This window comes from Myxine glutinosa, chromosome 9 (genome assembly GCF_964187855.1).
Source record: "Myxine glutinosa chromosome 9, kmMyxGlut1.1, whole genome shotgun sequence".
Lineage (NCBI taxonomy): Eukaryota > Metazoa > Chordata > Myxini > Myxiniformes > Myxinidae > Myxine > Myxine glutinosa.
The window spans coordinates 4,530,595-4,547,022 of NC_136269.1; the positions used below are offsets into that span (position 1 = coordinate 4,530,595).

At 45.7% G+C, this 16,428-nt stretch overlaps 1 protein-coding gene across 2 annotated transcripts in view; it reads right to left on the reverse strand.

Moving 5' to 3' along the window:
- SLC25A21 (solute carrier family 25 member 21) overlaps window positions 1–13,119 on the reverse strand; it is a 401,068-nt gene extending 387,949 nt beyond the window's left edge. Inside the window, exon 1 of one of the 2 annotated variants that reach the window (XM_078784071.1) lies at window positions 12,977–13,119. In XM_078784071.1, the coding sequence (XP_078640197.1) occupies window positions 12,977–13,055 (79 nt within the window). In that variant the 5' untranslated portion in view covers window positions 13,056–13,119. The remainder of the gene's footprint in view (window positions 1–12,976) is intronic. The other variant, XM_078784072.1, reaches the window with a different exon arrangement.
- Window positions 13,120–16,428: the final 3,309 nt, after the last annotated feature.

Below are 16,428 nucleotides of genomic sequence, written 5' to 3' on the forward strand. Positions count from 1 at the left end.
CACGTTACAGTGCAGGTAAACCATCACAGCATTCTGACACATTTCCAAACCTGGGACCAGGTTACAGTGCAGGTAAACCATCACAGCATTCTGACACATTACCAAACCTGGGCCCAGGTTACAGTGCAGGTAAACCATCACAGCATTCTGACACATTACCAAACCTGGAACCACGTTACAGTGCAGGTAAACCATCACAGCATTCTGACACATTTCCAAGGCCGGGACCAGGTTATAGTGCAGGTAAACCATCACAGCATTCTGACACATTACCAAACCTGGGCCCAGGTTACAGTGCAGGTAAACCATCACAGCATTCTGACACATTTCCAAACCTGGGACCAGGTTACAGTGCAGGTAAACCATCACAGCATTCTGACACATTACCAAACCTGGGCCCAGGTTACAGTGCAGGTATACCATCGCAGCATTCTGACACATTTCCAAACCTGTGACCAGGTTACAGTGCAGGTAAACCATCACAGCATTCTGACACATTTCCAAACCTGGGCCCAGGTTACAGTGCAGGTAAACCATCACAGCATTCTGACACATTTCCAAACCTGGGACCAGGTTACAGTGCAGGTAAAGCATCACAGCATTCTGACACATTTCCAAGGCTAGGACCAGGTTACAGTGCAGGTAAACCATCACAGCATTCTGACACATTACCAAACCTGGAACCACGTTACAGTGCAGGTAAACCATCACAGCATTCTGACACATTACCAAACCTGGAACCACGTTACAGTGCAGGTAAACCATCACAGCATTCTGACACATTACCAAACCTGGGCCCAGGTTACAGTGCAGGTAAACCATCACAGCATTCTGACACATTTCCAAACCTGGGACCAGGTTACAGTGCAGGTAAACCATCACAGCATTCTGACACATTACCAAACCTGGGCCCAGGTTACAGTGCAGGTATACCATCGCAGCATTCTGACACATTTCCAAACCTGTGACCAGGTTACAGTGCAGGTAAACCATCACAGCATTCTGACACATTTCCAAACCTGGGCCCAGGTTACAGTGCAGGTAAACCATCACAGCATTCTGACACATTTCCAAACCTGGGACCAGGTTACAGTGCAGGTAAACCATCACAGCATTATGACACATTTCCAAACCTGGGACCAGGTTACAGTGCAGGTAAACCATCACAGCATTCTGACACATTTCCAAACCTGGGACCAGGTTACAGTGCAGGTAAACCATCGTAGCATTCTGACACATTTCCAAACCTGGGACCAGGTTACAGTGCAGGTAAACCATCACAGCATTCTGACACATTTCCAAGGCTAGGACCAGGTTACAGTGCAGGTAAACCATCACAGCATTATTACACATTTCCAAGGCCAGGACCAGGTTACAGTGCAAGTAAACCATCGTAGCATTCTGACACATTTCCAAACCTGGGACCAGGTTACAGTGCAGGTAAACCATCACAGCATTGAAACATTTCCAACGCTGGGACCAGGTTACAGTGCAGTTAAACCATCACAGCATTCTGACACATTTCCAAGGCTGGGACCAGGTTGCAGTGCAGGTAAACCATCGTAGCATTCTGACACATTTCCAACGCTGGGACCAGGTTACAGTGCAGGTAAACCATCGCAGCATTCTGACACATTTCCAAGGCTGGGACCAGGTTACAGTGCAGGTAAACCATCACAGCATTCTGACACATTTCCAAGGCTGGGACCAGGTTACAGTGCAGGTAAACCATCACAGCATTCTGACACATTTCCAATGCTAGGACCAGGTTACAGTGCAGGTAAACCATCACAGCATTCTTACACATTTCCAAGGCCGGGACCAGGTTACAGTGCAGGTAAACCATCGTAGCATTCTGACACATTTCCAACGCTGGGACCAGGTTACAGTGCAGGTAAACCATCACAGCATTCTGACACATTTCCAAGGCTGGGACCAGGTTACAGTGCAGGTAAACCATCACAGCATTCTGACACATTTCCAAGGCTGGGACCAGGTTACAGTGCAGGTAAACCATCACAGCATTCTGACACATTTCCAATGCTAGGACCAGGTTACAGTGCAGGTAAACCATCACAGCATTCTTACACATTTCCAAGGCCGGGACCAGGTTACAGTGCAGGTAAACCATCGTAGCATTCTGACACATTTCCAAACCTGGGACCAGGTTACAGTGCAGGTACACCATAACAGCATTATGACACATTTCCAAACCTGGGACCAGGTTACAGTGCAGGTAAACCATCACAGCATTGACACATTTCCAAACCTGAGACCACGTTACAGTGCAGGTAAACCATCACAGCATTCTTACACATTTCCAAGGCCGGGACCAGGTTACAGTGCAGGTAAACCATCGTAGCATTCTGACACATTTCCAAACCTGGGACCAGGTTACAGTGCAGGTACACCATAACAGCATTATGACACATTTCCAAACCTGGGACCAGGTTACAGTGCAGGTAAACCATCACAGCATTGACACATTTCCAAACCTGAGACCACGTTACAGTGCAGGTAAACCATCACAGCATTCTTACACATTTCCAAGGCCGGGACCAGGTTACAGTGCAGGTAAACCATCACAGCATTCTGACACATTTCCAAGGCTGGGACCAGGTTAAAGTGCAGGTAAACCATCACAGCATTCTGACACATTTCCAAGGCCAGGACCAGGTTACAGTGCAGGTAAACCATCACAGCATTGACACATTACCAAACCTGGGACCACGTTACAGTGCAGGTGAACCATCACAGCATTCTGACACATTTCCAAAGCTGGGACCAGGTTACAGTGCAGGTAAACCATCACAGCATTCTGACACATTTCCAAACCTGGGACCAGGTTACAGTGCAGGTATACCATCGCAGCATTCTGACACATTTACAAGGCCGGGACCAGGTTACAGTGCAGGTAAACCATCGTAGCATTCTGACACATTTCCAAGGCCGGGACCAGGTTACAGTGCAGGTACACCATCACAGCATTCTGACACATTTCCAAAGCTGGGACCAGGTTACAGTGCAGGTAAACCATCGTAACATTCTGACACATTTCCAAACCTGGGACAAGGTTCCAGTGCAGGTAAACCATCACAGCATTCTGACACATTTCCAAAGCTGGGACCAGGTTACAGTGCAGGTAAACCATCGTAACATTCTGACACATTTCCAAACCTGGGACCAGGTTCCAGTGCAGGTAAACCATCACAGCATTCTGACACATTTCCAAGGCCGGGACCAGGTTACAGTGCAGGTAAACCATCGTAGCATTCTGACACATTTCCAAACCTGGGACCAGGTTCCAGTGCAGGTAAACCATCACAGCATTCTGACACATTTCCAAAGCTGGGACCAGGTTACAGTGCAGGTAAACCATCGTAACATTCTGACACATTTCCAAACCTGGGACAAGGTTCCAGTGCAGGTACACCATCACAGCATTCTGACACATTTCCAAAGCTGGGACCAGGTTACAGTGCAGGTAAACCATCGTAACATTCTGACACATTTCCAAACCTGGGACAAGGTTCCAGTGCAGGTAAACCATCACAGCATTCTGACACATTTCCAAAGCTGGGACCAGGTTACAGTGCAGGTAAACCATCGTAACATTCTGACACATTTCCAAACCTGGGACCAGGTTCCAGTGCAGGTAAACCATCACAGCATTCTGACACATTTCCAAACCTGGGACCAGGTTCCAGTGCAGGTAAACCATCGTAGCATTCTGACACATTTCCAAGGCCGGGACCAGGTTACAGTGCAGGTAAACCATCACAGCATTCTGACACATTTCCAAAGCTGGGACCAGGTTACAGTGCAGGTAAACCATCACAGCATTCTGACACATTTCCAAGGCCGGGACCAGGTTACAGTGCAGGTAAACCATCACAGCATTCTGACACATTTTCAAAGCTGGGACCAGGTTACAGTGCAGGTAAACCATCGTAGCATTCTGACACATTTCCAAACCTGGGACCAGGTTACAGTGCAGGTACACCATAACAGCATTCTGACACATTTCCAAGGCCGGGACCAGGTTACAGTGCAGGTAAACCATCGTAGCATTCTGACACATTTCCAAACCTGGGACCAGGTTACAGTGCAGGTAAACCATCACAGCATTCTGACACATTTCCAAGGCCGGGACCAGGTTCCAGTGCAGGTAAACCATCACAGCATTCTGACACATTTCCAAAGCTGGGACCAGGTTACAGTGCAGGTATACCATAACAGCATTCTGACACATTTCCAACGCTGGGACCAGGTTACAGTGCAGGTAAACCATCACAGCATTCTGACACATTTCCAAGGCCGGGACCAGGTTACAGTGCAGGTAAACCATCACAGCATTCTGACACATTTCCAAACCTGGGACCAGGTTCCAGTGCAGGTAAACCATCACAGCATTCTGACACATTTCCAAAGCTGGGACCAGGTTACAGTGCAGGTAAACCATCACAGCATTCTGACACATTTCCAAACCTGGGACCAGGTTACAGTGCAGGTAAACCATCACAGCATTCTGACACATTTCCAAAGCTGGGACCAGGTTACAGTGCAGGTAAACCATCGTAACATTCTGACACATTTCCAAAGCTGGGACCAGGTTACAGTGCAGGTAAACCATCGTAACATTCTGACACATTTCCAAAGCTGGGACCAGGTTACAGTGCAGGTAAACCATCACAGCATTCTGACACATTTCCAAAGCTGGGACCAGGTTACAGTGCAGGTAAACCATCGTAACATTCTGACACATTTCCAAAGCTGGGACCAGGTTACAGTGCAGGTAAACCATCACAGCATTCTGACACATTTCCAAGGCCGGGACCAGGTTACAGTGCAGGTAAACCATCACAGCATTCTGACACATTTCCAAGGCTGGGACCAGGTTACAGTGCAGGTAAACCATCACAGCATTCTTACACATTTCCAAGGCTGGGAGCAGGTTACAGTGCAGGTAAACCATCACAGCATTCTTACACATTTCCAAGGCTGGGAGCAGGTTACAGTGCAGGTAAACCATCACAGCATTCTTACACATTTCCAAGGCTGGGAGCAGGTTACAGTGCAGGTAAACCATCACAGCATTCTTACACATTTCCAAGGCTGGGACCAGGTTACAGTGCAGGTAAACCATCACAGCATTCTTACACATTTCCAAGGCTGGGACCAGGTTACAGTGCAGGTAAACCATCACAGCATTCTGACACATTTCCAAGGCTGGGACCAGGTTACAGTGCAGGTAAACCATCACAGCATCCTTACACATTTCCAATGCTGGGACCAGGTTACAGTGCAGGTAAACCATCATAGCATTCTTACACATTTCCAAGGCTGGGACCAGGTTACAGTGCAGGTACACCATCGCAGCATTCTTACACATTTCCAAGGCTGGGACCAGGTTATAGTGCAGGTAAACCATCACAGCATTCTTACACATTTCCAAGGCCGGGACCAGGTTATAGTGCAGGTAAACCATCGCAGCATTCTTACACATTTCCAAGGCTGGGACCAGGTTATAGTGCAGGTAAACCATCACAGCATTCTGACACATTTCCAAGGCCGGGACCAGGTTACAGTGCAGGTAAACCATCACAGCATTCTTACACATTTCCAAGGCCGGGACCAGGTTATAGTGCAGGTAAACCATCACAGCATTCTTACACATTTCCAAGGCCGGGACCAGGTTATAGTGCAGGTAAACCATCACAGCATTCTTACACATTTCCAAGGCTGGGACCAGGTTACAGTGCAGGTAAACCATCACAGCATTCTTACACATTTCCAAGGCCAGGACCAGGTTACAGTGCAGGTAAACCATCACAGCATTCTTACACATTTCCAAGGCTGGGACCACGTTATAGTGCAGGTAAACCATCACAGCATTCTTACACATTTCCAAGGCTGGGACCAGGTTACAGTGCAGGTAAACCATCACAGCATTCTTACACATTTCCAAGGCCGGGACCAGGTTATAGTGCAGGTAAACCATCACAGCATCCTTACACATTTCCAATGTTGGGACCAGGTTACAGTGCAGGTAAACCATCACAGCATTCTGACACATTTCCAAGGCCGGGACCAGGTTATAGTGCAGGTAAACCATCACAGCATTCTTACACATTTCCAAGGCTGGGACCAGGTTATAGTGCAGGTAAACCATCACAGCATTCTTACACATTTCCAAGGCTGGGACCAGGTTATAGTGCAGGTAAACCATCACAGCATTCTTACACATTTCCAAGGCCGGGACCAGGTTATAGTGCAGGTAAACCATCACAGCATCCTTACACATTTCCAATGTTGGGACCAGGTTACAGTGCAGGTAAACCATCACAGCATTCTGACACATTTCCAAGGCCGGGACCAGGTTATAGTGCAGGTATACCATCGCAGCATTCTGACACATTTACAAGGCCGGGACCAGGTTACAGTGCAGGTAAACCATCGTAGCATTCTGACACATTTCCAAGGCCGGGACCAGGTTACAGTGCAGGTACACCATAACAGCATTATGACACATTTCCAAGGCTGGGACCAGGTTACAGTGCAGGTACACCATCACAGCATTCTTACACATTTCCAAGGCCGGGACAAGGTTATAGTGCAGGTAAACCATCACAGCATTCTTACACATTTCCAAGGCTGGGACCAGGTTACAGTGCAGGTACACCATCACAGCATCCTTACACATTTCCAATGATGGGACCAGGTTACAGTGCAGGTAAACCATCACAGCATTCTGACACATTTCCAAGGCTGGGACCAGGTTTCAGTGCAGGTAAACCATCACAGCATTCTTACACATTTCCAAGGCTGGGACCAGGTTACAGTGCAGGTACACCATCGCAGCATTCTTACACATTTCCAAGGCTGGGACCAGGTTACAGTGCAGGTAAACCATCACAGCATTCTTACACATTTCCAAGGCTGGGACCAGGTTATAGTGCAGGTAAACCATCACAGCATTCTTACACATTTCCAAGGCTGGGACCAGGTTATAGTGCAGGTAAACCATCACAGCATTCTTACACATTTCCAAGGCCGGGACCAGGTTATAGTGCAGGTAAACCATCACAGCATCCTTACACATTTCCAATGTTGGGACAAGGTTACAGTGCAGGTAAACCATCACAGCATTCTGACACATTTCCAAGGCCGGGACCAGGTTATAGTGCAGGTAAACCATCACAGCATTCTGACACATTTCCAAACCTGGGACCAGGTTACAGTGCAGGTAAACCATCGCAGCATTCTGACACATTTCCAAGGCCGGGACCAGGTTATAGTGCAGGTAAACCATCACAGCATTCTGACACATTTCCAATGTTGGGACCAGGTTACAGTGCAGGTAAACCATCACAGCATTCTGACACATTTCCAAGGCCGGGACCAGGTTATAGTGCAGGTAAACCATCGCAGCATTCTGACACATTTACAAGGCCGGGACCAGGTTACAGTGCAGGTAAACCATCGTAGCATTCTGACACATTTCCAAGGCCGGGACCAGGTTACAGTGCAGGTACACCATAACAGCATTATGACACATTTCCAAGGCTGGGACCAGGTTACAGTGCAGGTACACCATCACAGCATTCTTACACATTTCCAAGGCCGGGACCAGGTTATAGTGCAGGTAAACCATCACAGCATTCTTACACATTTCCAAGGCTGGGACCAGGTTACAGTGCAGGTACACCATCACAGCATCCTTACACATTTCCAATGATGGGACCAGGTTACAGTGCAGGTAAACCATCACAGCATTCTGACACATTTCCAAGGCCGGGACCAGGTTATAGTGCAGGTAAACCATCACAGCATTCTGACACATTTCCAAAGCTCGGACCAGGTTACAGTGCAGGTAAACCATCACAGCATTCTGATACATTTCCACGGCCGGGACCAGGTTACAGTGCAGGTACACCATCACAGCATTCTGACACATTTCCAAACCTGGGACCAGGTTACAGTGCAGGTAAACCATCACAGCATTCTGACACATTTCCAAACCTGGGACCAGGTTACAGTGCAGGTAAACCATCACAGCATTCTGACACATTTCCAAGGCCGGGACCAGGTTACAGTGCAGGTACACCATCACAGCATTCTGACACATTTCCAAACCTGGGACCAGGTTACAGTGCAGGTAAACCATCACAGCATTCTGACACATTTCCAAACCTGGGACCAGGTTACAGTGCAGGTAAACCATCACAGCATTCTGACACATTTCCAAACCTGGGACCAGGTTACAGTGCAGGTAAACCATCACAGCATTCTTTCACATTTCCAAACCTGGGACCAGGTTATAGTGCAGGTAAACCATCACAGCATTCTTTCACATTTCCAAGGCTGGGACCAGGTTACAGTGCAGGTAAACCATCGTAGCATTCTGACACATTTCCAAACCTGGGACCAGGTTATAGTGCAGGTAAACCATCACAGCATTCTTTCACATTTCCAAACCTGGGACCAGGTTACAGTGCAGGTAAACCATCACAGCATTCTGACACATTACCAAACCTGGGACCAGGTTACAGTGCAGGTAAACCATCACAGCATTCTTTCACATTTCCAAACCTGGGACCAGGTTATAGTGCAGGTAAACCATCACAGCATTCTTTCACATTTCCAAGGCTGGGACCAGGTTACAGTGCAGGTAAACCATCGTAGCATTCTGACACATTTCCAAGGCTGGGACCAGGTTACAGTGCAGGTAAACCATCACAGCATTCTGACACATTTCCAAACCTGGGACCAGGTTACAGTGCAGGTAAACCATCGCAGCATTCTGACACATTTACAAGGCCGGGACCAGGTTACAGTGCAGGTAAACCATCGTAGCATTCTGACACATTTCCAAGGCCGGGACCAGGTTACAGTGCAGGTACACCATAACAGCATTATGACACATTTCCAAGGCTGGGACCAGGTTACAGTGCAGGTACACCATCACAGCATTCTTACACATTTCCAAGGCCGGGACCAGGTTATAGTGCAGGTAAACCATCACAGCATTCTTACACATTTCCAAGGCTGGGACCAGGTTACAGTGCAGGTACACCATCACAGCATCCTTACACATTTCCAATGATGGGACCAGGTTACAGTGCAGGTAAACCATCACAGCATTCTGACACATTTCCAAGGCCGGGACCAGGTTATAGTGCAGGTAAACCATCACAGCATTCTGACACATTTCCAAAGCTCGGACCAGGTTACAGTGCAGGTAAACCATCACAGCATTTTGATACATTTCCAAGGCCGGGACCAGGTTACAGTGCAGGTACACCATCACAGCATTCTGACACATTTCCAAACCTGGGACCAGGTTACAGTGCAGGTAAACCATCACAGCATTCTGACACATTTCCAAACCTGGGACCAGGTTACAGTGCAGGTAAACCATCACAGCATTCTGACACATTTCCAAGGCCGGGACCAGGTTACAGTGCAGGTACACCATCACAGCATTCTGACACATTTCCAAACCTGGGACCAGGTTACAGTGCAGGTAAACCATCACAGCATTCTGACACATTTCCAAACCTGGGACCAGGTTACAGTGCAGGTACACCATCACAGCATTCTGACACATTTCCAAACCTGGGACCAGGTTACAGTGCAGGTAAACCATCACAGCATTCTTTCACATTTCCAAACCTGGGACCAGGTTATAGTGCAGGTAAACCATCACAGCATTCTTTCACATTTCCAAGGCTGGGACCAGGTTACAGTGCAGGTAAACCATCACAGCATTCTGACACATTTCCAAACCTGGGACCAGGTTACAGTGCAGGTACACCATGAAGCATCCACGAGTTGTGATAATTAAATGACAATTACCAGGTAACCTCCCGCCAAGAACTCGGGACACCGTGCCAAGACTTGCGTCGAGTTATTCATGGCTGTCACATGAAACGCATCCAAATGCCCCTGCCAAAGATGTCAAAAACAACACAAGTACAAGTTATAACAAATAATATGATGCGTCCGAGCCCAGGATCCGCACAATATCTTCAGATGGACCTGTGAGGATCTAATTCTGCTTTGCGTACCAAGCAGGTATATGGACCTGTTAAAACATGGCCAAATCCGTTCAGTGAAACGACAACAGGTGTCCGGCTTTCACGTGTGACCTTGGTCGCTTCAGGCCGGTGGTAAAAGCAACACCAACATGCCATGTGGGCCGTCAACACCAGGCTGGAACCCATCTATCAGGAATGGCCGGAAAGTCAAAGCACTTAGCAAGCGGGCATTGAAATAGATGATGATAAGTCAAACATGGTAACAATCACAATCAACAAAACAATAGACTTATGCGGTGGCATTAACTCCCTCAAACCCACTCCACATGTAACTCTCTCCCACTGAAAGTGAATTGCACCAGCACAACAAAACTACCAAAACAACGAGCTTTGGTACGTGGGAGAAGTACCAGTACGTGTGTGGTACACGGTCACAACACAGCGCAAGCGCCTCGATCCTCCGAGGTTACCTTGTGGATACCCATACAGGTACTCTTACGCAACAATACCCTCACGGTTTTAGGTACTTGGATTGATGGACGAGCAGGAAAAAATACACCAATGGGGCCTCGACGTCGAGTTGCACAGACTCTGACATTCTGCTGGAATTCCTTCCACCTTTGGTGGACAATTGGAGCCCAGGATGCTCCGTTCCCAACATTCCCCTCTCCGGCCAATGTCAGGGTCCGTGTCCTTGAACAACCTTTTGCGCTTCAAATGCGACCCCTTCACTGTTGTGGTCGCAGGAAAGGTTGCACGTGGACTATTGGCCAACACAAGCAGATCTGGAGAGGTCGGCGGGATCATTACAATGGAAAGAAGGATTAAAAACTCCAGCTATTTGTTAAAGCGTTAAAGAAGGAATCTGAAAATATGAACCAGCTGGCTTACCACCATTGCATTGAGTGCATTGAGTGCATTACCTTGTGCACATCAAAATATTACCTTACTCCGTGTACCACGGCCAATCCTGGGTCATTAAATGCAGGAAATTGTTTGAAATATTTGATGACTAGCAGAAGTATCCGGCATTGCCGGGCGGGGGAGGGGAGGGGGAAGGGGAGGGGAGGAGAGGGTGGGAGGGGGAAGGGAGGGGGAGGTGGAGGGGGAGGGGAGGGGGAGGGTGGAGGGGGAGGGTGATGGGGAGGGGGGAGGGGAGGGGGGAGGGGTGGGGGAGAGGGGAGGGGTGGGGGAGAGGGGAGGGGTGGGGGGAGAGGGGAGGGGTGGGGGGAGAGGGAGAGGGGAGGAGTGGGGGGAGAGGGGGAGGGGGAGGGGGAGGGAAGGGGAGGGCCAGTCAACAATGACGTTGCAGTTCTCATGGTCGGAGAGCAGCACAACAATCGCGACATCGTCCTGCATCTTCGCAACAGCGCGAAGCGGGTTTTGGAGACACCGATCCTGTGACGCCCTCCAGTACCGGCGTTGCCGGGCGGGGGAAGGGAGACACGTACATTACACACATTACAACATTACACACACACACAAACTGTGTTTTATGTTCAATGGTCCGGCGGCGGGGATGGAACATCACGTGATCGCTCTGAGCGAATCAGCACGCTGCTCTGCCACCAGGTCAGATTCCGTGTACATAATATTCCTCGCTGAAATGCGCTGAGGTAAATATGAATAAAAAATCTGGATCTCGTCAAATATTTTTAGGTAGGCCATGTCTGTGCCAAATATCAAGTACGTGAGCCTCTCCGTTTAGGAGTCTATCGGTAACATTACACACACACAAACTGTGTTTTATATATGTAGATGATGATGTTCACTCCTTTTTGCATCATGATGGTGCATGGAGTTGCCAAAGCGGTTTCCCAGGTTAGTGGGCACAATCCTGGACAGGTTGCCACTCCGACACATGATACCCAAATGGCTCACTCGCCCCAGCAAGCTGGTACTCACCTTGCCGACCTTGAAAGGACGACAGGCTGAATGAACCCACCTGGTGTTAATTCAACGGCTGACAAGTGTTTGAGACTCAAGACCCTGAGATCTCCAGCCAGCCACCTAAACGGTTAAGCCAAAACCAGGCCGTTTGAAATATTTACAGATTGTCAAATATCAAGTGATGACATTTCATAGTTGATCCAAAAGACCTTTAAGCGACGTAATTAATGTACACCTCATTCGTACAGTATTTTACAGACTTTGTGAGTGTTCATTGGCCATTATTGACGCATAGAGTAATCAAATGTGTAACAAGATAGCCTCAAATCTTGCAACAATAAGAAACACAGTGCACGTCAAACATTCCAGCCCAGGCGTGTTCTCTGCCAAAACCACTCTGGCATCAAACAGTACCCGAGGGGCGGAGCCAGAAAGGCACAAAGTAAGGGGCGGAGCTAGAATAGCAATCCTACTGTCACAGCCGGAAGGAGCAAAGCCAAGAACGCAAAGCTACCGTCAAATCACGTGCAGAGGCGGAACTAAAACCTCTATCCCAAAGTAAAAGCACGAGTCAAGGGGCGGAGCTAAAGCACGTACTTCTGGCAAACCGTGTGCAAAGGGGCGTGCCCCAATTCGTCGTCTTTTGGAAAAGCGCGGGAAGAGGGGCGGGGACAAAAATAAATATACAGGTATACAAATAAAAGCGCACAAAATGGACATGGAATACACGTTTGTAACGTGCACAACGGTGCGGCTCAGTAAAGTGTGCGGAACGGGCAGATTTGTTACAGATAACGTGTACCCGGTACGGTATAGCGGTAGTCTAAAGTAGCAGTGGTGCACGGATTCGTGCTTTCGCGAAAGCAACGCTCATGCGGAGGCTCGTACGGAGTTTGTAGATGAGTAGGAGGACACGCACGCAATATGAAGCGGACGCGGAAGGGAGGACGGGACGAGTTCCGGAGCGAGAAGTGGCCGCGGCCGGTAATTATCACCTGGTTCCCGCCTCCCCTCCCTCCCCTCATTAACCCGATAGTCCCTCGTACCGGCGGATCCTCCGGCCATGATCTGGTGCGCTCCCTCCCGCAGCTTGCCGGACGATCGGGGCTGCGCAGTCGCCGACATGGCTGGCGGTCGTGGAGCGGTGTGAAAGTGGTAGGGGAGGAGCGGGATTTCGGGGGAGGGAGAGTTCCATGTGGGTGTAGGGGGTAGTTGGAGGGGAGGATTGAATATTTCCACGAAGGAGGAGGTGTTATGGAGAGGAGGATTATGTTATATGTTTCTGATTTATTTGCAGAAAATATTTCCCATAAGGATGGAGGTGACGTAGGGGGGTGGGGGTGACATCAGTGCATTTTATATGTACATTTGATGAACACATACTGCAGAAAACATGTGGAAAGTCAACTCGGATCGCAAACACATCGTAAACACCCCCCACATGACCACGTCATCCCCCAGCACAGATTTAAACTCCCTCCAGCCCCCATCATACCCATCCCTTCCATGTGCCCCCACCGAATCGGTCTACATTTCTCTCTCAATGGGTTTCAAATATATTGAGGATTTTTATTTATTATGTAGGCAAATACAGCCAATTTTGTCAATACTCGGAACCCCCAACCCACCCCCGATATATTGCCCTTAACTAGTATTATTAAATACTACATAAGTCTTAACTACTATTATTTAAGTACTACATAAGTTTTAATTATTATTAAATACTATTTAAGTCTTAACTACTATTATTTAAGTACTACTTAAGTCTTAACAACTATTATTTAAGTACGACTTAAGTCTTAACTACTATTATATAAGTACTACTTAAGTCTTAACTACTATTATATAAGTACTATTTAAGTCTTAACTACTATTATATAAGTGCCACTTAAATCTTAACTCCTATTATTTAAGTACTAGTTAAGTCTTAACTACTATTATATAAGTACTAGTTAAGTCTTAACTTATATTATATAAGTACTAGTTAAGTCTTAACTACTATTATATAAGTACTATTTAAGTCTTCACTACTATTATTTAAGTACCACTTAAATCTTAACTACTATTATTTAAGTGCCGCTTAAATCTTAACTACTATTATTTAAGTACTACTTCAGTCTTAACTACTATTATTTAAGTACTACTTCAGTCTTAACTACTATTATTTAAGTACTACTTCAGTCTTAACTACTATTATTTAAGTGCCACTTAAATCTTAACTACTATTATTTAAGTACTACTTCAGTCTTAACTACTATTATTTAAGTGCCACTTAAATCTTAACTACTATTATTTAAGTACTACTTCAGTCTTAACTACTATTATATAAGTGCCACTTAAATCTTAAGACTTAAGTAGTACTTAAATAATAGTAGTTAACTACTATTATTTAAGTGCCACTTAAATCTTAACTACTATTATTTAAGTGCCGCTTAAATCTTAACTACTATTATTTAAGTACTACTCAAGTCTTAACTACTATTATATAAGTCCAACTTAAATCTTAAGACTTAAGTAGTACTTAAATAATAGTACTTAACTACTATTAATTAAGTACTACTGAAGTCTTAACTACTATTATATAAGTGCCACTTAAATCTTAAGACTTAAGTAGTACTTAAATAATAGTAGTTTACTACTATTATTTAAGTGCCGCTTAAATCTTAAGTACTATTATTTAAGTACTACTTCAGTCTTAACTACTATTATTTAAGTGCCACTTAAATCTTAACCACTATTATTTAAGTACTACTTAAGTCTTAACTACTATTATATAAGTGCCACTTAAATCTTAACTACTATTATTTAAGTACTACTTAAGTCTTAACTACTATTATATAAGTGCCACTTAAATCTTAAGACTTAAGTAGTACTTAAATAATAGTAGTTAACTACTATTATTTAAGTGCCACTTAAATCTTTACTATTATTTAAGTATGACGAGTCTTGATTACTATTATTTAAGTGGCACGTAAGTCTTCACTACTTTTTTTTTTTTTTTTGTGGGGATACAAGATCAAGGGTGATATGGAGCACATTTTCCATTAAACGTTTGTTATATTGCTGAGATGGAGCACATTTTGCATTAAACGTTTGATATATATATATATATATATTGTATACAAGATCGAGGCTCATGTAAGAGCTAACATCAATCACAAACAAAAAAAAAAGAAGCTTTCAGAATCATTGGAATCTCCCACGATGAAGCTAACCGCAGGCAGGTTGGTGGTCTTTCCATCTTCTACCGACTCCTCTTCGGCCTTGCTCCCCCAGCTCTCTCTGTGCTCTGTCCCCCAAATATTCCTGCAAGTCGCACAAGATCTGCCAGGAACCCTTTTATGGTTAAACTGTCAAAATCAAGACTCTCTATTGACCTTCACCCTTTCAATCCTCTTTTCTCCCACCTCTGGAACAAACTCCCTCACTCTCTTCAATCCCACTCCTCCCTCCAGGTCTTTAAAACGGCTGTTCACCACCATCTCTTATCTTCCCCCATCCAAAACCTTGATCTTTTCTACCCCCGTTAATTCACCCCTGATCATCTTTTTTGTAATACAGACTTCTTACCTGGAAGTCTTAGCAGTGTCCACGGGTTTTTTTTTTGGGTTGTTTTTTTTTTACCTCTCCCACCCCTCCACCCCCCTTTCCATGCCTCCTTCCCCCCAAGCCTTCTCCCTCCCAAAGATCTCCAGATATCCCTGCTCTCCATCTTGTTCTCCCACTCCCTTTATCTTATGTTTTATGTGTCAGTTTGTCTTTTTTGTGATCAATGTTTGCTCTTGCACGAGCCTCGACCTTGTATCCCAAAAAAATTAAAAGACCTGTATGGTGACTTGGACAAAGAGATAAAAAGACTGAATCAAATAATGACACAGATGAGCGGAGTAGTGTCAAGATAACGACATTAAAGGAATGTTATGAATTGTGCCGTTCTTATAAGGCCTGTGAACTCGTATCACCAAAAGTTTGAAATCATGAGAACCGACGTAATTGAAAGCACCATTTGAAGATCAAATACTAGTGGTAGAAACTATTGAACCAATTCCTCAAGCAAAAAAAAAAAAAAGAAGTGAGGAATCTATGATAATGAATACATTATGCATAGTTTGTTTGGGATTAGGTATTCCTGTTTGTGATTCCAGCCATACTTATCTATTACTAATGAACTTATTCCTCTTTGATTTGCAATACAAAGACTGCATGATTTAATTTTTTTCAAACTATGTTCATCTGAAAGCAAGTTTAAATGCTAGTCCTAGTCTTGTCTTGAAATAAATGTCTGTTTTTGGATATTATATCCGTGTGAAGTATATGAATAAATATAATCTTTTGAATGTTTTAAGAATATGTAGTGAAAATCAGACTCCCAGACCTCTCGCCTGAATATGAGGCTTTATTGTATTTGACTTGCCATTCACCTACATAAACACAGCAGTCAACGTATTAGCACTACAAAGCAAATGAATGCACATCAAGACTGTTTATAAGATGATCT